The following is a 20733-nucleotide window of genomic DNA, read 5'->3' as shown; positions in this document are numbered from 1 at the left end:
AGTGGGATCCCGGGGGGGGGCGGTTAGGGGCGGGGGTGCAGAAGGGGGCAGTCAGGGGACAAGGAGCAGGGGGTTGGAGGTTCTGAGGGGGACAGTCGGGGGCAGGAAGTGGGAGGGGGCGAGTAGGAGGCAGGGGCCAGGCTGTTTGGGGAGGCACAGCCTTCCCTATCCGGCCACCCATACAGTTTTGCACCCTGATGTGGCTCTCGGGCCAAAAAATTTGCCCACCCCTGCTTTAGGATCTCCACCTTACCGAGAAGGGTAATGTTTGCCTGGCAAACCCATTGAGGTCAATGGCCTGCCTGCATGAATGTAAATTAACAGTGGAATCTGACCGTCTGGATTTTGCTCTTGGCTTTGACCACAGCCCATCGAGGCCAATGGGATCGTTTCCATCAGGTCAGGTTCCTTGTGTTTCACATGTGCCAGTGACACTTTGCTACCAGCATTTTCTCCACCTACACTCAAAGCCCTTTAGAAATAATCGCTGGAGGAGCACAATGCTGTGAGCTCTCTGTCACTCCCCTGGGACAAATGCACGTGCAATTAACCACAGCCCCACCGTCCCACCCATCCGCACGGGGCCAGCCTGCACAGCAGCCTGCAGCAGGGGGCGCCGTGCGCCCACGCGCCCCGCATCCCCCGACAGCCTCGCCAAGCTCCGCGGCGCCCCGGGCATGCGCAGGGCGGCGTGCGCGCGAGAGGCGCCGGACCCCAGGCAGCGCCTTCGATGGGGGCGGGTCCGGAGCGTTCAGGCACCGCCCCCTAACCCCACCTCTCACTCATGCGTGCCTGGCTTGTGGGGAGGGACACAGTCGCGCCGGAAGTGACGTTACCGGGGGCGGAGTGCCCGCCAGATTTGAAAAAGTGACGTGAGGGGCCGCGCGGCGGCTCAGCTGTGTGAACCTCACTCCTCTTGGGTCAGGTGAGCGGCGCGCGCCGGTGTTCACCCCTCCCCCACACCGGGGCTTGCCGCTACGAGCCCCCGGCTGCCCGGGGAGAGCGCGCAGGGGGAGGGGGGTCGACGGTGCTGGGCACTGGAGCGTCAGTGCCTCGCGGGGGGGTGATGGGGCCCCGGGCGGGGGTGTCCGTGCCTGGGGCCCCGGGCATAAGAACGGCCAGACTGAGTCCCGCCAAAGGTCCATCTCGCCCAGCATCCTGTCTTCCGACAGCAGCCGGTGCCAGCTGCCCCAGAGGGAGTGAACAGAGCCGGGCAATTGTCCAGTGATCCGGCCCCTGTCGTCCACTCCCAGCGTCTGGCAGTTGGAGGTTTTGGGACACCCAGAGCATCGGGTTGCGTCCCTGACTATCTTGGCTCCCCGCTGTTGATGGGTCTATGCTCCATGGACCTATCTGGTTCTGTTTTGAACCCTGCTGTAGTCTTGGCCTTGGCAACATCCTCTGGCAAAGAGTTGGCAGGTTGACTGTGCGTTCTGTGAAGAAGTACTTCCTTTTGTTTGTTTTAAACCTGCCGCCTATTGATTTCACTATGTGAGCCCTGGTTCTTGTGTTATGAGAAGGAGTAAATAATACTTCCTATTTACTTTCTCCACACCTGTCATGACTTTATAGAGCTCTGTCCTCCTTCAGAGTCTGTCTTCTAGGCTGAACGGTCCCAGTCTTTTGCATCTTTCCTCATATGCAAGCTGTTCCATACCCTGATTCATCGACCTTAAGGCCCGAAGGGACCATCATTGCAGGCCACAGAACCTCGCCCACCCATTTCTGTAATAGACGCCTGACCTCTGGCTGGGTTACAGAAGTCCTCAAATCACAACTGAAAGATTTCAAGTTACAGAGAATTCACCAAAAAGAAAAGGCGTACTTATGGCACCTTAGAGACTAACAAATTTATTTGAGCATAAGCTTTCGTGAGCTACAGCTCACTTCATTAGATGCATGTGATGAAGTGAGCTGTAGCTCACGAAAGCTTATGCTCAAATAAATTTGTTAGTCTCTAAGGTGCCACAAGTACGCCTTTTCTTTTTGCAGATAGAGACTAACATGGCTGCTACTCTGAAACCAGAGAACTCACTATTTATTCTACTTCAAACCGGCAAGTGACATGTGCCGTATGCTGTACAGGAAGGTGAAACCCTCCTACCCCATCCCCAGGGTCTCTGCTGATGTGACCTGGGGGAAAACTTCATGACCCCAAATATGATGATTAGACCCTCACCGTATCTGAGAGATCTACCAGCCAGACAGCTGGGAAAGAATTCACTGTAATAACTCAGAGCCAACCCCATCTAGTGTCCCATCTCTGGCTGTTGGAGATATTTGCTACTAGCAGTTGCAGATAGCCACATCCATTGTAAGCAATCTTGCATACCACCTCCTTCATAAACGTATCCAGCTCAATTTGAAGCCAGGTAGGTTTTTTGCCCCCACTACTCTCCTTGGAAAGCTCTTCCAGAACTTCACTCCTCTGATGGTTAGAAATCTTCATCTAATTTCAAGCCTAAACTTGTTGATGATCAGTTTATATGCTTTTGTTTTTGTGCCAGCATTGGCCTTTAGCTTAAATAACTCCTCTCCCTCTAACCATATATTTATAGAGAGCAATCATATCTCCCCTGACCCTTCATTTGACTCAGCTAAACGTGAGAGGAGACTCAAAGAGCTTGGCTTAAGGTAGGTTTTCCATTCTTCTGATCATCCTACTAGCCCATCTCTCCACCTGTTCCAGTTTGATTTCATCTTAAATATGGGAGACTAGAACTGCACACAGTATTCCAGATGAGGTCTCACTAGTGCCTTGTATAATGGTAATAACACTTCCCTGTCTCTCATGGAAATACCTTGCCTGATGCTTAGAGCCCTGCGTGGATACAAAAAATGTAGATCTGCATCTGCCAGAATCAATGTGCATCCGACCTGCTATCCACTGGCTGTCTTTTATGTGTATCTGCACAAGCAGCAACAAGCTGTCTCACAAGGGCCAAAGATAGTGACAGGGTGGAGAGTGCAGATGAGTGAGGAGGGGGTGGGGTCTTGCAGTGAAGAGGTGGTATGAGGGCAGGTACTGGGCATAGGGGGCGGCACGGGGGCAGGGTCTCGGGGAGAAGGCGTGGCATGGGGGTTGGAGGGAAGGGGCATCGCATAACGCTCCCTGGGGGCTCGTGTGTGATGGCAGCAGCAGGGTATGTTGCATCACAGCAGGGCAGAGGGATGGGGCACTCGGGCGCCACCCGCTCCAATCTCTGTGGCTGGGGCAGGCCCTGCTGCCCAGGGGGCTGGGAGCGTGGCCGGTGTTGCCTGGCTGGGCCATGGTGGGAATGCTGGCGTTGTTTGAGGGGCCAGAGCTTCTGGATAGGAAATGGTGCGGTGAGCAGGTGCTGGACATCAGTGACTCCGACCTGCCCCCCAGCTGCTGGCCGCCGGCCCCGAGCACGCTGCATCCCCCTGGCTGCCTGAGCTGGATGCCGAGGGTCAGGCGCCGCTGGTGGATAGAGCCATGTACGGTTGTCTCCACATCCAATCCACTAACCGCAAAAATGGACTGCAGATATGAAGTGGATATCCGTGGATTTTCAGGGCTCTACTGATGCATCCTAGGATTGCATTAGCCTTTTTCATGGCTGCGTTGTATTGTGGCTCATAGTCATCCTGTGATTGATCAATACAGCCAGGTCATTCTGTATCCTCCTTTATCCTGTGTCCTCCTTTATCAATTCCAACTGATATGTCCCCAACTTATAGCAAAACTTCTTGTTCTTAGTTCCTATGTGCATGACCTTGCAGTTCGCACTATTACATTTCATCCCATTTGTATTTCTCCATTTTTCAAGATCATCCAGATCTTCTTCTATGATATTCCGGTCCTCCTCCATATTCGGAACACCTCCCAACTTTGTGTCCCCTGCAAATTTTATTAGCGCACACCCACTTTTTGTGCTAAGATCATGGATGAAAATGTTAAATAAGATTGGTCCTGAGGCAGAACCCTGAGGAACTCCGCTAGTAACCCCTCTCCAGCCTGACAGTTCACCTTTCAGTATGACACATTGTAGTCTCACCTTTAACTAGTTCCTTAGCTGTCTTTCAATTCTTGTATTAATCCCCATCATCTCCAATTTAACTGATAATTTCCTATGTGAAACTGTATCACGTGCCTTAGTGAAATCTAGGTAGATTGGATCTACTGCATTTCTTTTGTATAATCATTTTTGTTGTCCTTTTCTATATGTTCTCCAATTCAGATATCTTTTTTTGAGACTGGCTGACCAGAATTGCACACAGTACTCAAGATGTGGGCGTTACCATGGATTTATATATTATATTTTTATATTATCTATCCCTTTCCTAATGACTCCTAACATTGTTAGCTTTTTTGACTGCTGCTGCACATTGAATAGGTGTTTTCAGAGAACACGGACTCCAAGATTTTTCTTGAGTAGTAACAGCTAATTTAGACCCCATCATTTTGTATGTACAGTTGAGATTGTTTTTTCAATGTGCATTACTTCGCATTTATCAACATTGGACGACAAAATGGTAGATGAAATTCAGTCATCCTGGAGCAGGAGGGGCTGTCAGTGCCTGCAGGAGGAGTGATGGGGCCCTTTGGGGTGCCTGAGGTCCCTGTCCCTTGGGCAGAGATATGATGGGTCCCTTGTGGGGGGGCGCTTGTCAGTGCCTGGTGGTGGGTGGCAGCAGTGCACCTGGGGTCCCGGTGACTGGGGTTAAGGGTAGCATGGGTCCATGGGAGGACCTGATGTGGTGGGGAGCTGTCAGTGCTTGGTGTAAGGTTGATGGGGGGCCCTAAGAATCATAGACTTTAAGGTCAGAAGGGACCATTATGATCGTCTAGTCTGGCGTCCTGTACAACGCAGGCCACGGAATCTCACCCACCAACTCCTGTAACAAACCCCTAATTTATGTCTGAGCTATTGAAGTCCTCAAATAGTGGTTTAAAGACTTCAAGGTGCAGAGAATCCTCCAGCAAGTGACCCGTGCCCCATGCTGCAGAGGGAGGCGAAAAACCCCCAGGGCCTCTGCCAATCTGCCCTGGGGGAAAATTCCTTCCCGACCTTTAAAGGCCATCAAGACAGGTGTTATGCTTCACAGGCACAGTTTATTCACTCTGAAGTTTTAGCAATGGGACAACATTTGGTGGTTGTGCCTTTGGGCCCCAAAGTATTGGGGTTATCAAACATCATGAGTTTAGGCTTAAAAAAAAAAAAAGGCAGTTATTTTTGACCTTTGTCCTATTTTGTGCATACAAGCTGCAAAAAACATTAAACCCAAAAACTTTTTCCAAGAAATATGGCAAGGGGATCAGCAAGGGAGTAAGGAGTTTGATTAGGTCAAAGGAAAGTGTATTTGCTGTTTGATCGCTGATCTGTATGCACCATAAAATAATCCTATAAATAAAAATAGATCACATCTTAATCATGTCCCGTCAAATTCCAAATGCTTCCCAATTATTTTCTCAACATAGGTCATGTAACCTCAAGATTTGACATTTTATTTTAAAGGTTTACTGCTGCTTGATGGTAATTTAACGGGATATACACTTTATCTAGTGCTCTTCATGGCTGGGTCAGGTCTGTGGAGGGCCCTGGAGTGAGGTAGGGGGCCATTAGTGCCTGTGGGAGGAGTGTCGGGCTATGTGAGGAACAGTCACAGGGAAATGGGAGTGGGTGACAATTCCACATTGGGAAAAGGAATTTTTCTGTGGTGATGCTGGGTCTGGGTCTGTGGAACCAGAGCTGGAGCCCAGAGCCCATACCTCTATGATAGTTCCATAGACAACTCTGCTGGGAGGTTGCTTGGTGTCATGCAGAGGCCCTGGGGGGATCAGCCGTTGATCTGTGCTCCTCTGCATAATCTTCCCAGCCAGTGCTCTGACAGTTGTGGGACTTTAAAGGTGCGTTCTTTGTGCTGCTGTTTTTCTTTGCAGACCCGCAAAATGGATCTCTTAACGTTTCCCAGATATAATCCTAGTGACATCATAACTCACATCCGCAATCAGATCCTAACAGGATCCGAAGCTAAAAACCTCTCCAAAAATGACTTGTTTCCAAATCCCAAGGTAAGAATGCTCTGGAAACAGAGTAGCTTGCTGCTGGAGGACAATGTAAATAGAATAGTGTATTCAGGATTTTACCACATAACACTTATTTGCAAAAGTAGTCCTGGCTGTGGTAAAAATATTCACATGAGGAAATATTACAGTTGTAGTCTGCCATCTTACAAGTGAGCAGACAGACCCTTGCATCTGCATGCAGTTTCATGATTAGGACATTGGAACCCATAACTTGGTTTTATGAAATTGGGAAACCTGCTTTACCAGGCCATACTCTGTGTAACAGATTTAGCCTAATGACAGTGAATGCCATTTGTCTGTTGCTTAATTGTTAGCAACAGTTCTGCCTTAAAGACCATGCATTTTGCCAGGTGAAGGTGCTTAGCCATGTATTCAGTAATGTGAAATTTGAAGCTCTGGTAATACAGTACAGAAGTTGCAGAATTCAAATAATGGAATGCACTGAATATCTGAATTTCTTTATATTTACACATTGTCATAAATCTTCATAGTCTTTGTGAAAAAATGAAATGTCTCTTCATTTGTTAAGGGCAGAGTACTACTTGTTTGTGATTTATTCTGTGTGCTATAAATCACAAGGAAGTCTAAATAGTAATTTACAGAGAGGAAGCTCATCAATAGAAGTCACTTGGTATTAGTGTACTTGTAATTACTGGAACTAAATGTTCTCTCTCTCCCTCTTGTAGCGTGAGGTATTGCACATGATCTTCATGAGAACCTTGCAGAATGTGTATGGAATCCGTCTGGAGCACTTCTATATGGTGCGTATACAGTTGTGCACAATTAAGTGGGGGAAAAAAAAAAGAAAGTGAAACTCAGCTTCCAGAATAATGAAAATTAACAGTTATTAAAGCACTGGGTTTTTTGAATTTTTAAATTAGCTGATCCTTCTAGCACTTTGTGTAGCTGAATGTGAATTTGAAAGTCCTGTGGTGTATTGCATTGAATCTACAGCATTTAGTTAACTGATAACTTCAGGTGTAATACAGCTAGAAATACTGGATACTATTATTTTCCCAGTCTGCTGTATTTTGGGTTTAACCTTTCTCAAGACAAAATAAATATAAAAAGTACTTTAAAAATACTACTAAAAATAGAGTTGAGAACAAAGCAGTCCATGAAATGGACAGCCTGGGCAAACTAAAAACTGATTCCTCATTAATTTAACACTATAGAGATTTCTATCTCCAGTGTTACAATAATAACTAATCCCTAACAGCCCTGTGGCTAAATAAGTACTAGCCACATCTCTCATATGGGCAAACTGAGGTACAAAAGTTGTAACTTGCCAAGGTCAAGGGAAGTCTGTCATAGCCATGAATAACGTAAGGATTCTTGGCTTCCAGAAACTTTGGTTTCAGGGCAAAACTCCCAAAACGAGCCTCTGCAGAATGTGCGCAATGCATGTTTCAGTGACCACAGAATGTCACCTTGAGTCACCCAGGTACTGTGATAAGATTGCCTGGAAACCTTGCTTCAGCAGAGCCCGAGACTTGCTGCCTACTCTTTTAGACATGTCAGTTTGGCATGTGCTGATCTGGAGTTCTTAACTAACATTGAGTAACTTCTTCAGTATAATGTCCTCCCTTCCCACCAGGGGCAGTGGGTGCCATGCTTTAGTTGAGATAAATCCAGAGCAACTGAGATCAGTGTGGGGAGGATCAGAGCTGTAGTCTGAGCCCCAGATATGTGCAAAAAAAGTAAGGAACAAAATGATTTTGTGAAATTTTGTTTTTTGGGGTTAGGGCTGTTTCTTGGGAGCCACTTTCTCAAATGACACCAACTTGGCTCACGGACTCTACTCAGCACCCCCATGAGGCATAGCAAATTTCAAAACAATCTGAGCCAGCATGTGGATTTTAGAGTACTTAGAATAGTCTACTTTCAAACAGAAAGCAACACTCCACCCTTTAATTATAGTGGAGTTGGTGCTACACTCTAATATACTTGAATGAGTGCATTAAAATGTAATGCAGGCGTGTAAAAAAAAAAATACTATAACATTACATGGCAGCACAGGAATCCAGACCCACATTGTTTTGAGGGGGTAAACCAAGAATTTCCTTACTAATTATCAGCTTGTGCTAATATCTAAGGCTCAATTCTAGTCTGAAACATGGCAGTGCATCATAAATCCGTTATTGCACTTGAACATTCACACCTGTTCTAGCCTGTAATGTTACTTGACCATAGCCTTAGTTAACTGTATTTCTTTGATTCCATCTAAAGGATTCAGTGGGCCAGGTGATTATTTTTTAGTTAGGATGCTGTATTTTTGTATTGTGTGAGCAAACCGTTCTTGTTTCCAGGTGGTATTGACTAGGCAAGCACCTTCCAATGTTATCACTTAGCAGCTGTTTGAGAAACCCCGCCCTGGAAACACCAACCTTCCTACCCTGTCCAGTTTTCAACTACTTGGTTCTCAAAACATTATTCTGTGAGCCACCAGGACAGGGATCCACAGGCTGCAGTTTGGGAACCACTAACTTGCCTTTGCCTTGACGTTTAGTGATAGTTCCCCACCCATGTTTATCACCTCTGAGTGACTTGCCCATAAAAAAAAAACTAGTGTTTTCCCCATATGAATACTCCTTGTAATAGTCTTATTTATTGACTCTTGTGTTTAGATGCCGGTCACTGTTGACATAATGTATCCACAGATTGTTGAAGGCTTCCTACCTATTTGTAACTTGTATATTAATATGTGAGTACAACAAATGGATTTTTTCATACCGCTCATTCATTATTTGATTGTAGTTTAATTAATTTTTAGGTGATTGGCCTCTGTGCAATTGTGGTTGTCCTTCAACTTGTTGAACTTGTGTGAAATAAAATTTAGCAGACTAACAAGAGGCAGCTAACAGTTTAGTGGCTAACAGTTTAGTAGATTAAGAATCTGCTGCCAGCTGCTTTTTATCCAAATGTGTGAGATAGCTTTAATGCTTTAGGATTGTGAGACTGAGGTTTAGATCAACAATAAATAATGGCAAGCTAGTGAGCATGCAATTGAATTGGGAATAGCTTGAAGCAGTTCACTGAGGCCTATGGCATATGATACGGAGGAGGATCTTAGAGTAGCTGTTACATAAGCCTGAAGTATCACCCCAGTTATGTCTATCATTGTTAGAGGCACTGTTAGAGGCATCTAACAGACACCGCTCTATTCAGCGTGTGGTGGAATAATTGACATTGGGCAGACTGACTTATAAGTTTCATATTAGCCACTCCTATTTTTTTTCTGTTTCCATTTCTAAGGCCCTGTCTACATTGCACAATTAGGTCAGTGTACAACAGCTTATGTTCAATTATGGCAGTGTACACTACACTGTTTTCTCCTGGATGTAAATGTAGACACTGCTTTACTTAGGCTGTTGGCTGTCTTGTCAATTTCATGCTGGAGCCGTGAAATTGACAAGACAGTTGGGCAGTTAGAGGCCCACTGCCCCTGGCTCTCTGCTCCCAGCCAGGCTGCTGTCCAGAGGCTCCCTGCTCAGGGAGATAAGTAGTCCTGGGTGGCTGCCCCCATTTCCTGGCTGGGAGGAGAGAAGTCCCAGGTGGTTGTCCCCTCCCATCTCCTTCCCCCCATTCCTGGCTGGGAGCATGGAGATGAGAGCCTGGGGGGGGCACCTGGGGTCACAGCAGGAAGCTGTGGGGAGCTGAGAGCCCTGGCTCTTGGCACCCCATGCTGCTCCTCTTCAGTTGGTGGAAGTGCTCATGGTGAGGCCACACATCACTGACAGAAGGAGGATGGTGTGGACATCAGCCACAGCAATAATTACTGCGGTGGCTGTAAGTGGACCTAAGATAGTAGAGTAGTGTAGTGTAGATATGCCCTAATACACTGAAAAAATAAATTTAAGCTTCTGAGAGAAGCTGGAGGGTGTACTATGTTGAAAAGGAAGGACATTACAAGAAAACAGTGCAAAACTGAAGAATGCATTTAATGTGATATTCCCCACAAGAAGAGGATGTGCTCTAAATGGGCAGTTAAAACTCAGCATTTACTAAAGATATACTAATATAAAACGCTACAATAAGAGAACGTTAAGGTTGTAAAGTAAATTGCTCCATGGTATCTGTCTCCTTGTGTACTTACTTTCAACCTTGAATAAAATGAGCATATACAATTTTTTTTTCTGCCAGACCCCTCCCTGTTTCACTGTGCGCAGTGGGATGGTGAATGAGGCAAAGATCTACAGTGGATCAGCATTTGAGGACAATCTTTGCAAAAACACAATTTAAAATTAGTATGCTGGATATTGGAGATCACTTTAGGGCTTGTCTACACAAGCACTGAGTTTTTGGGAAGCTGGGGTATGTATCTACCCTGCTCTAATCTGCTGCTCACAAATGTCCATGTGAACCCTGCTGTAGCTCACTAAAAGTTCCCTAATGCACTTTAATCCATTCCTGTTCAAGTCAGGGTAGATCAAAGCTCTCTACAGAACTTTCAGTTTGCCACAGTGGGGTTTACACGGATGCTTGGCGCATGGCAGGCAGTGTAGGATAGATTTACACCTCAGCTGGCCATGAACTAAGTAGACAAGCCCTTAACTGAACAGAATGTGAAGGACATCATTCTGATTTGGTAGGCTAGCATAGAAAGTTTTCCAGATCTGACAAATGTAGTTCTTATGTGCCAGTCCATGGAAAAAGCACTGAAAAATTCCTTTCTTGTTCTACTGCACTAATAAACAACCCAGGTGTGTAAAACCAAACATTCTGTCTATGCAGCATGCTGCAACAGAATCAACTGAACTGAATACATTCTTACAGAAGTTTCAGAAAACTTAAATTGAGTCTACTGAGACCTATTGGTTTTGAATAAGTTATCCATCTTTAAAGAAAAGATCCCACAAAATAAAACGTGAATGGAAGTTCTTCAAATATCTGCTTAAACATTACTAGCACCTTGACATAAATATAAAGGGAAGGGTAAACCCCTTTAAAATCCCTCGTGGCCAGAGAAAAAAATATCTCACCTGTAAAGGGTTAAGAAGCTAAAGGTAACCTCACTGGCACCTGACCAAAATGACCAATGAGGAGACAAGATACTTTCAAAAGCTGGGAGGAGGGAGAGAAACAAAGGGTCTGTGTGTCTGTCTATATGCTGGTTTCTGCTGGGGATAGACCAGGAATGGAGTCTTAGAACTTTTAGTAAATAATCTAGCTAGGTATGTGTTGGATTATGATTTCTTTAAATGGCTGAGAAAAGAATTGTGCTGAATAGAATAACTATTTCTGTCTGTGTATCTTTTTTGTAACTTAAGGTTTTGCCTAGAGGGGTTCTCTATGTTTTGAATCTAATTACCCTGTAAGGTACCTACCATCCTGATTTTACAAGGGGGATTTCTTTATTTCTATTTACTTCTATTTCTATTAAAAGTCTTCTTGTAAGAAAACTGAATGCTTTTTCATTGTTCTCAGATCCAAGGGTTTGGGTCTGTGGTCACCTATGTAAATTGGTGAGGTTTTTTATCCAACATTTCCCTGGAAAGGGGGGGTGCAAGTATTGGGAAGATTGTTCATTGTTCTTAATATCCAAGGGTCTGGGTCTGTAGTCACCTAGGCAAATTGGTGAGGCTTTTTACCAAACCTTGTCCAGAAAGTGGGGTGCAAGGTTTTGCGAAGTATTTTGGGGGGAAAGACGTGTCCAAACAGCTCTTCCCCAGTAACCAGTATTTGTTTGGTGTGGTAGCGGCCAATCCAAGTACAAAGGGTGGAATATTTTGTACCTTGGGGAAGTTTTGACCTAAGCTGGTAAAGAGAAGCTTAGGAGGTTTTTCATGCAGGTCCCCACATCTGTACCCTAGCGTTCAGAGTGGGGAAGGAACCTTGACACACCTCACGAAGCATTGGTTGATACTGCCCACTAAAATGCTCTAAATTTAAGTGTCCTGTGAAAAGTAACTTAAAAAAAAATATCCTTAAGCAAGGCACTGTAACAACTCAGGATCTATAATACTAGTTTGTTAATGCAGTACTATCAAAATGTTATTTGTGAGTTTATTCTGCCATATCTGATCACCATTGTGTACAGTACCAGGATACATTCAGACACTAGTGTTGTGGGAGAACACTCATGTACTCTAGATTTGTATAGGGCAAAAGTACTGTAGTGGCCATTTGAAGTAGGCTTGTTCACAGAACTAATAACATTCAGTATCTTTTTAAATTTTTTTTCTTCCCACAGGGAGCGTTTTCTTCCGGTCTGCCGTATTAATGACTTTCAGCTTGCTGATGTCATAAATCCAAGTAAGCAAGCATCTGTTAACCCATCCATGTCTCCACATGCTCACACATGATGCCTGGACCATTTCTATGAAAGATCTTTGAAGACTCTTGGGTTTTACTTTCTACGCTGGGGTACACAATTGTGGTGTAGTGGAACCAGTAGCTGCCTATTTTTGAACCTCATGGTATGGCCTGCAGAGAAGACCAGTTCAGTAAAGAGTTCTTAAAATGTTTATTAGCCATTAGCTTATTAGCCAAATTGGCCAATCCAGTTACAACTAATTAGTTGTTAAATCTCAGCTCTCTTACAAAACATTACAGTTCTGTCTTGCTACTAGGTTAGATAGGTTTCAGAGTAACAGCAGTTAGTCTGTATTCGCAAAAAGAAAAGGAGTACTTGTGGCACCTTAGAGACTAACCAATTTATTTGAGCACAGTACTCCTTTTCTTTTTAGGTTAGATAGTAATCGTATGTTTTACAGTAGTTTTGCAATATATGGTGATTATAATTACTCTTAAAAAGTAGAAATAATTCTGAGTAGGTGACAGGATTGGAACTTGATAATGTGGATTTCCTGCGGGAAATATTTCTATAGAAAACACTTGTATTTCCTCCTTTCTTCCACTCTCTTGCCAACGCAGTGTTGCAGTTCTGGTGTGGCACAGGCCATTCAGGAAAGACTTTGTGAATTTGCTAAAGAAATTTCTTTAAGTTGATTTCTGCATCTTCCTGTTTTCCTGCCAGAGCGTTTGAGGTTGGCCAGGAATGTCCTTGTTCTCTATTCCAAAATTCAATTTGAATTGAGCTCAGAGAAGGACCTTCTCAGTTCAGGGACCTAGCTGTGGATTCTCTTTGAATATGTTTGCTGAAGTCCCTGTGTAGCTGTCTTCAGGGTTTAGTACAAGGTTTTTCTGTTTGGGTTGCTGACCTTTTTTTGCCTCCCTTAGAATCACAGAATATCAGGGTTGGAAGGGACCTCAGGAGGTCATCTAGTCCAACTCCCTGCTCAAAGCAGGACCAATCCCCAATTTTTGCCCAATATCCCTAAATGGCCCCCTCAAGGATTGAACTCACACCCCTGGGTTTACCAGGCCAAAGCTCAAACTTCTGAGCTATCCCTTCTTTCTTTTTATCAGATATTTTTTGTACTGACATTAGTCAGTGTTCAGTGTTTTCAGGGGAATGGCTGTTTTCCTGAGACATTATGCCCAGTTTGAAATTTATTTTTAGATTGTATAAGGTCCTTGACAATGCATTTGGATGCATCATAAATCCATGGCTTGGTGCAGTTGATCGTACAATCAAATTATATCTTTTTCAGATACTGGTAAGGTAATAGCTATAAGACTTGGGTTTTGTTTAATTTTTTTCAGAGATTGACATGACTTAATCATATCAATTTAAGTACATTTCATGACTGAGGAAGATTTGTTCCTGTCTAAAACATAATTGGTTCAGTAATAGATATCTCTTAAAATACCCCTCTCCCCCCAACTGGCATTGAAATTCTGTAAGAAATTCTCTTCTAAGCCAATATGGGTAAATTAACTTCCTAACTTTCCTTGGAGTATAGTACATGGTACTTTTCTTCATTCAGTCTTTGCCTCCATTTAGCTGTTTGAGTTTTGCTCAAGTTTTCCAGTTATGGGGCATATAGAGTCCAAAACACTCATTCTTTGCTATTCCTCTCTTTTAGAAGCAAAGCGGACAGCTCGTTTCTTGAGTGGCATTCTTAACTTTATTCACTTCCAAGAATCGCGCCGTGAGATCTACATGGAATTCCAGTGGGCATATGTAAGATTATGTATAGTTTATAAGAAACAGCTCAGATAAGACCATCAAAAATATAATTAATATTAATTTATATCTGGAAGTTTAGAGGAGGTTTAAGTACTGTTTGGGAAATTACACTAGCATGCCATGTGTTACAACTTTTTTTAAAGGGGCTGTAACAACTTTTTGTCTTTCTGTAAGACAGATCTTGAAGAGAAAAAAAATATAAAATTCCAGGTGACTCCTGCCTATCTGTTAGGGAAAACATTTAAGTGTTTACAGGGTAGGAAGGAGTCTTAATTTTTTCCAGCTGTTGGAAAGGCAGCACCTACAGGTACCAGCTGAATACAGGCAAGTCTTATTGTGCCATTGAGCTGTAGGCTTTGATCAAACATGAGGCACTGGTATATAGTTTCAGAAACACTTTGGTGTGGTACTCTGTGGAAACATGTCAATTCTTCTTTTCAACTAACTTCAGCCCATTTAAGCATGCCTCAGTGTCTGGAAGAAATAAACAGCTGTATAAAGGACAAGCTGGGTCAAAGTCAGTCTAGGAAAGACAGTAGTGGTGATGGGAGGAAGGAGAAGTTAGGAATTTGCCTATTCTCTTACCTCACCTGGTGTTGAATCTGACCAGTATGTGGAAAATTCAGCTGGTGAAGCACACAGTTCTCTGCATCCTAGCCAACAAAACGTGACTAGTGCTCCATGACTTCCTCTGGTTTCTTTTTCATTTCCAATCTGACTTGGAAGTGGGAGTGCTAACCTACAAAGCCACAACTGGTTAGATCCCATCTGTTATACGGACTGCCTTGTTGGCAGTATTTTGACAGTTGCACTTACAGGGGTGATGCAGCTGGTGATACCCAGGATAAGACTTGGGCACTTAAGGTAAGATGCTTTCAGCTGATGGAGCTTGGGTATGTAACTTAATGCCAGAGAAGATCAGATTGAGCCCAAACCTAAACACATTCAGATCAAACACTTAAGACCAACCTTTTCAATAAAGCCTTTGCCTAATAATGGCTTCCAAAAAACCATGGTGTAGAAACAAAAGGGGAGTGTCTTTCTTCTCAAGACTTGATTATTTCTAATATGCTTGCTGCCTTGGGAGTTAAGATAAAGTACATGAACTGTGTATAGCTTTTCTGCTGATTCTGATATACATCCTGGATTTCATCACTTACTTAACAGGGTCTTTGGCAATTGAAAGGCACAGGATAGACGTAACAAACACTGACAGACCCTTGCTAACTATGTGGAACAGTAACGTTAAAAGTCACACTTCTTATAGGAGAGAATGGGGGTTTCTGTAGGCGTAGGAGCCCATTCTGTGACAGTATCTTAAAGGACACCAGTTGCCACATAACTACAGTTTGTTATAATCAATATTTGAATATATCCATCCTTGTAACTTGGTATGAACTAGACTACCTGTCTATCAATGTGCTTGTTTTTCCTGTTGCACATTAAATTTAGTATTTGGATATTTCTGGAAATAAACATGCATACTGGAATCTTTAAAATATGGGCTTCAGTACAGGGTAATTGTCAAGTCAGTTTTTAGGCCTCGCAACTGGGGCCCCCTTCTCGTATCTCGTGAAATATTCAAGCATAGGGAGCAAAAACTTGGACACTTGGAAAACTTTCACTTTGAGGAGAGCGTGACAGGTAAGTCACTATGCAGAAACTATGCCCTGGTCTACACTAGGACTTTAGGTCGAATTTAGCAACGTTAAATCGATTTAAACCTGCACCCGTCCACACAGTGAAGCCCTTTATTTCGACTTAAAGGGCTCTTAAAATCGATTTCCTTATTCCACCCCTGACAAGTGGATTAGCGCTTAAATCGACGTTCCCAGCTCGAATTTGGGGTACTGTGGACACAATTCGATGGTATTGGCCTCCGGGAGCTATCCCAGAGTGCTCCATTCTGACCGCTCTGGACAGCACTCTCAACTCAGATGCACTGGCCAGGTAGACAGGAAAAGAACCGCGAACTTTTGAATCTCATTTCCTGTTTGGCCAGCGTGGCAAGCTGCAGGTGACCATGCAGAGCTCATCAGCACAGGTGACCATGATGGAGTCCCAGAATCGCAAAAGAGCTCCAGCATGGACCGAACGGGAGGTACGGGATCTGATCGCTGTTTGGGGAGAGGAATCCGTGCTATCAGAACTCCGTTCCAGTTTTTGAAATGCCAAAACCTTTGTGAAAATCTCCCAGGGCATGAAGGACAGAGGCCATAACAGGGACCCGAAGCAGTGCCGCGTGAAACTGAAGGAGCTGAGGCAAGCCTACCAGAAAACCAGAGAGGCGAACAGCCGCTCTGGGTCAGAGCCCCAAACATGCCGCTTCTATGATGAGCTGCATGCCATTTTAGGGGGTTCAGCCACCACTACCCCAGCCGTGTTGTTTGACTCCTTCAATGGAGATGGAGGCAATACGGAAGCAGGTTTTGGGGACGAAGAAGATGAGGAGGAGGTTGTAGATAGCTCACAGCAAGCAAGCGGAGAAACCGGTTTTCCCGACAGCCAGGAACTGTTTCTCACCCTAGACCTGGAGCCAGTACCCCCCGAACCCACCCAAGGCTGCCTCCTGGACCCAGCAGGCGGAGAAGGGACCTCTGGTGAGTGTACCTTTTAAAATGCTATACATGGTTTAAAAGCAAGCATGTGAAAGGATTATTTTGCCCTGGCATTTGCGGTTCTCCTAGATGTAGTCCTAAAGCCTTTGCAAAAGGTTTCTGGGGAGGGCAGCCTTATTTCGTCCTTCATGGTAGGACACTTTATCACTCCAGGCCAGTAACACATACTCGGGAATCACTGTAGAACAAAGCATTGCAGTGTATGTTTGCTGGCATTCAACCAAAATCCGTTCTTTCTCTCTCTGTGTTATCCTCAGGAGAGTGAGATATAATTCATGGTCACCTGGTTGAAATAGGGTGCTTTTCTTCAGGGACACTCAGTATAGCCCATTCCTGCTGGGCTGTTTGCCTGTGGCTGAACAGAAATGTTCCCCGCTGTTAGCCACGGGGAGGGGGGAGGGTTGAGGGGGTAGTCACGCGGTGGGAGGAGGCAAAATGCGACTTTGTAACGAAAGCACATGTGCTATGTATGTAATGTTAACAGCAAGGTTTACCCTGAAAGAGTGTAGCGACTGTTTTATAAAATGTCTTTTTAAATACCGCTGTCCCTTTTTTTTCCTCCACCAGCTGGATGTGTTTCAATGATCACAGGATCTTCTCCTTCCCAGAGGCTAGTGAAGCTTAGAAAGAAAAAAAAACGCACTCGAGATGAAATGTTCTCCGAGCTAATGCTGTCCTCCCACACTGACAGAGCACAGACGAATGCGTGGAGGCAAATAATGTCAGAGTGCAGGAAAGCACAAAATGACCGGGAGGAGAGGTGGAGGGCTGAAGAGAGTAAGTGGCGGGCTGAAGACAGGGCTGAAGCTCAAATGTGGCGGCAGCGTGATGAGAGGAGGCAGGATTCAATGCTGAGGCTGCTGCAGGACCAAACCAGAATGCTCCAGTGTATGGTTGAGCTGCAGCAAAGGCAGCTGGAGCACAGACTGCCACTGCTGCCCCTCTGTAACCAACCGCCCTCCTCCCCAAGTTCCATAGCCTCCACACCCAGACGCCCAAGAACGCGGTGGGGGGGCCTCCGGCCAACCAGCCACTCCACAACAGGGGATTGCCCAAAAAAAAGAAGGCTGTCATTCAATAAATTTTAAAGTTGTAAACTTTTAAAGTGCTGTGCTTAAAGTGCTGTGTGGCATTTTCCTTCCCTCCTCCACCACCCCTCCTGGGATACCTTGGTAGTCATCCCCCTATTTGTGTGATGAATGAATAACGAATGCATGACTGTGAAGCAGCAATGACTTTATTGCCTCTGCAAGCGGTGATTAAAGGGAGGAGGGGAGGGTGGTTAGCTTACAGGGAAGTAGAGTGAACCAAGGGGCGGGGGGTTTCATCAAGGAGAAACAAACAGAACTTTCACACTGTAGCCTGGCCAGTCATGAAACTGGTTTTCAAAGCTTCTCTGATGCGTACCGCGCCCTCCTGAGCTCTTCTAACCGCCCTGGTGTCTGGCTGCGCGTAACCAGCAGCCAGGCGATTTGCCTCAATCTCCCACCCCGCCATAAATGTCTCCCCCTTACTCTCACAGATATTGTGGAGCACACAGCAAGCAGTAATAACAGTGGGAATATTGGTTTCGCTGAGGTCTAACCGAGTCAGTAAACTGCGCCAGCGCGCCTTTAAACGTCCAAATGCACATTCTACCACCATTCTGCACTTGCTCAGCCTGTAGTTGAACAGCTCCTGACCACTGTCCAGGCTGCCTGTGTACGGCTTCATGAGCCATGGCATTAAGGGTTAGGCTGGGTCCCCAAGGATACATATAGGCATTTCAACATCCCCAACAGTTATTTTCTGGTCTGGGAATAAAGTCCCTTCCTGCAGCTTTTGAAACAGACCAGAGTTCCTGAAGATGCGAGCGTCATGCACCTTTCCCGGCCATCCCACGTTGATGTTGGTGAAACGTCCCTTGTGATCCACCAGAGCTTGCAGCACTATCGAAAAGTACCCCTTGCGGTTTATGTACTCGCCGGCTTGGTGCTCTGGTGCCAAGATAGGGATATGGGTTCCGTCTATAGCCCCACCACAGTTAGGGAATCCCATTGCAGCAAAGCCATCCACTATGACCTGCACATTTCCCAGGGTCACTACCCTTGATATCAGCAGATCTTTGATTGCGTGAGCTACTTGCATCACAGCAGCCCCCACAGTAGATTTGCCCACTCCAAATTGATTCCCAACTGACCGGTAGCTGTCTGGCGTTGCAAGCTTCCACAGGGCTATCGCCACTCGCTTCTCAACTGTGAGGGCTGCTCTCATCCTGGTATTCATGCGCTTCAGGGCAGGGGAAAGCAAGTCACAAAGTTCCATGAAAGTGCCCTTACGCATGTGAAAGTTTCGCAGCCACTGGGAATCGTCCCAGACCTGCAACACTATGCGGTCCCACCAGTCTGTGCTTGTTTCCCTAGCCCAGAATCGGCGTTCCACAGCATGAACCTGCCCCATTAGCACCATGATGCATGCATTGGCAGGGCCCATGCTTTCAGAGAAATCTGTGTCCATGTCCTGATCACTCACGGGACCGCGCTGACGTCGCCTCCTCGCCCGGTATCGCGTTGCCATGTTCTGGTGCTGCATATACTGCTGGATAATGCGTGTGGTGGTTGATGTGCTCCTAATTGCCAAAATGAGCTCAGCGGCCTCCATGCTTGCCTTGGTATGGCGTCCGCACAGAAAGAAGGCGCGGAACGATTGTCTGCCGTTGCTCTGACGGAGGGAGGGGCGACTGACGACATGGCTTACAGGGTTGGCTTCAGGGAGCTAAAATCAACAAAGGGTGTGCCTGTACATCAAGGAGTATTTCAGGCAGGACTGCACGGAGGGTTCCAATAAGAAATGGTGCACCAAAGTTATCGTTGTTATTGGAACAAGGAGGTTAGCCTGGCCTCTGATTGATACATGTCTAGATTAACCTCGCTGCGCCTTCTCTGTGACTGACTGCAGTGTGATCTAGACAGGGGAGGAGGAAAATGAGTCCAAAACAAATCTGGTCTATTTCTTGTTCTGACCCACTCCATCTATCCTTTACATCTTTGGCTGGCAGCAGACAAAAAAGGCGCGAAATGATTGTCTGCCCTTGCTTTCACGGGGGGAGGGAGGGTGGGAACGGGGTCCTGACGATATGTACCCAGAACCACCCGCGACAATGTTTTAGCCCCATCAGGCATTGGGATATCAACCCAGAATTCCAATGGGCAGCGGAGACTGCGGGAACTGTGGGATAGCTACCCACAGTGCAACACTCCAGAAGTCGACGCTTGCCTCGGTACTGTGGAAGCGCTCCGCCGAGTTAATGCACTTAATGCACTTAGAGCATTTTCTGTGGGGACACACACACTCGAATATATAAAACCGATTTCAAAAAAACCGACTTCTATAAATTCGACCTAATTTCGTAGTGTAGACATACCCATGAAGCTAGAACAACAGACCACTAACTACTAAGTACAGACCAAGAACTACCAGTAATTATCTCAACTGGGTAGGGTAGCAGTACAAATAAATTATGAAATGCACATGGATTGTAGGACCAACCTGGCTGTGTGAGGAACATGTTGTGGGTTGATTATAAATCTGCTTGTTCTCCCATATAATGTAAACCAATCACTAAAATACCTTAAACTTAATTTACAGAAATCAGCTCTGGAAAAAATACAGCAACTGCAGACAGCAAATCAGGAGGCAGCAGTGAAGCTAGAGAAACTTGAGTGAGTACAGGGTCTAGTAATTGACCTCTGTGGATTTTGCAGTTATAACACATATGCACGTGACGTCTAACGGGAAATATTAAGCTGTTGTCTTAGAACAGAAACGATGTGGTTGTTGACTGACTTTTCTAAATCAACTGAGGCATTATGTGGCCTCATCAGTGTCTGAGAATCTATTTTAAAGATAGAGGTAACCATCTTTCTTCCTTCCAGGCTGTAAGAGAAATAGCTTGGTTAAGTTTTTAAATTGACTTATTTTTCTGTGTAAAGCAATTGAGGGGAAAGTTAACATGAGTTTGCATTTAATTCTGAAATTGATGAAGCAGG

At 45.2% G+C, this 20733-nt stretch overlaps 1 protein-coding gene across 2 annotated transcripts in view; it reads left to right on the top strand.

Moving 5' to 3' along the window:
- The first annotated feature begins 837 nt into the window (after positions 1–837).
- NUF2 (NUF2 component of NDC80 kinetochore complex) overlaps positions 838–20733 on the top strand; it is a 36436-nt gene continuing 16540 nt past the window's right edge. The window contains exons 1-8 of one of the 2 annotated variants that reach the window (XM_073358206.2): positions 838–925; positions 2559–2634; positions 5906–6037; positions 6739–6813; positions 8680–8756; positions 12246–12307; positions 13984–14081; positions 20333–20406. In XM_073358206.2, the coding sequence (XP_073214307.1) occupies positions 5915–6037; positions 6739–6813; positions 8680–8756; positions 12246–12307; positions 13984–14081; positions 20333–20406 (509 nt within the window). In that variant the 5' untranslated portion in view covers positions 838–925; positions 2559–2634; positions 5906–5914. The remainder of the gene's footprint in view (positions 926–2558; positions 2635–5905; positions 6038–6738; positions 6814–8679; positions 8757–12245; positions 12308–13983; positions 14082–20332; positions 20407–20733) is intronic. The other variant, XM_073358207.2, reaches the window with a different exon arrangement.

The sequence above is a fragment of the Lepidochelys kempii genome, chromosome 8 (genome assembly GCF_965140285.1).
Source record: "Lepidochelys kempii isolate rLepKem1 chromosome 8, rLepKem1.hap1, whole genome shotgun sequence".
NCBI classification, from domain to species: Eukaryota; Metazoa; Chordata; order Testudines; family Cheloniidae; genus Lepidochelys; species Lepidochelys kempii.
Note: the sequence above shows the minus strand (reverse complement) of the source record. Positions and strands in the feature narration are given on the sequence as shown.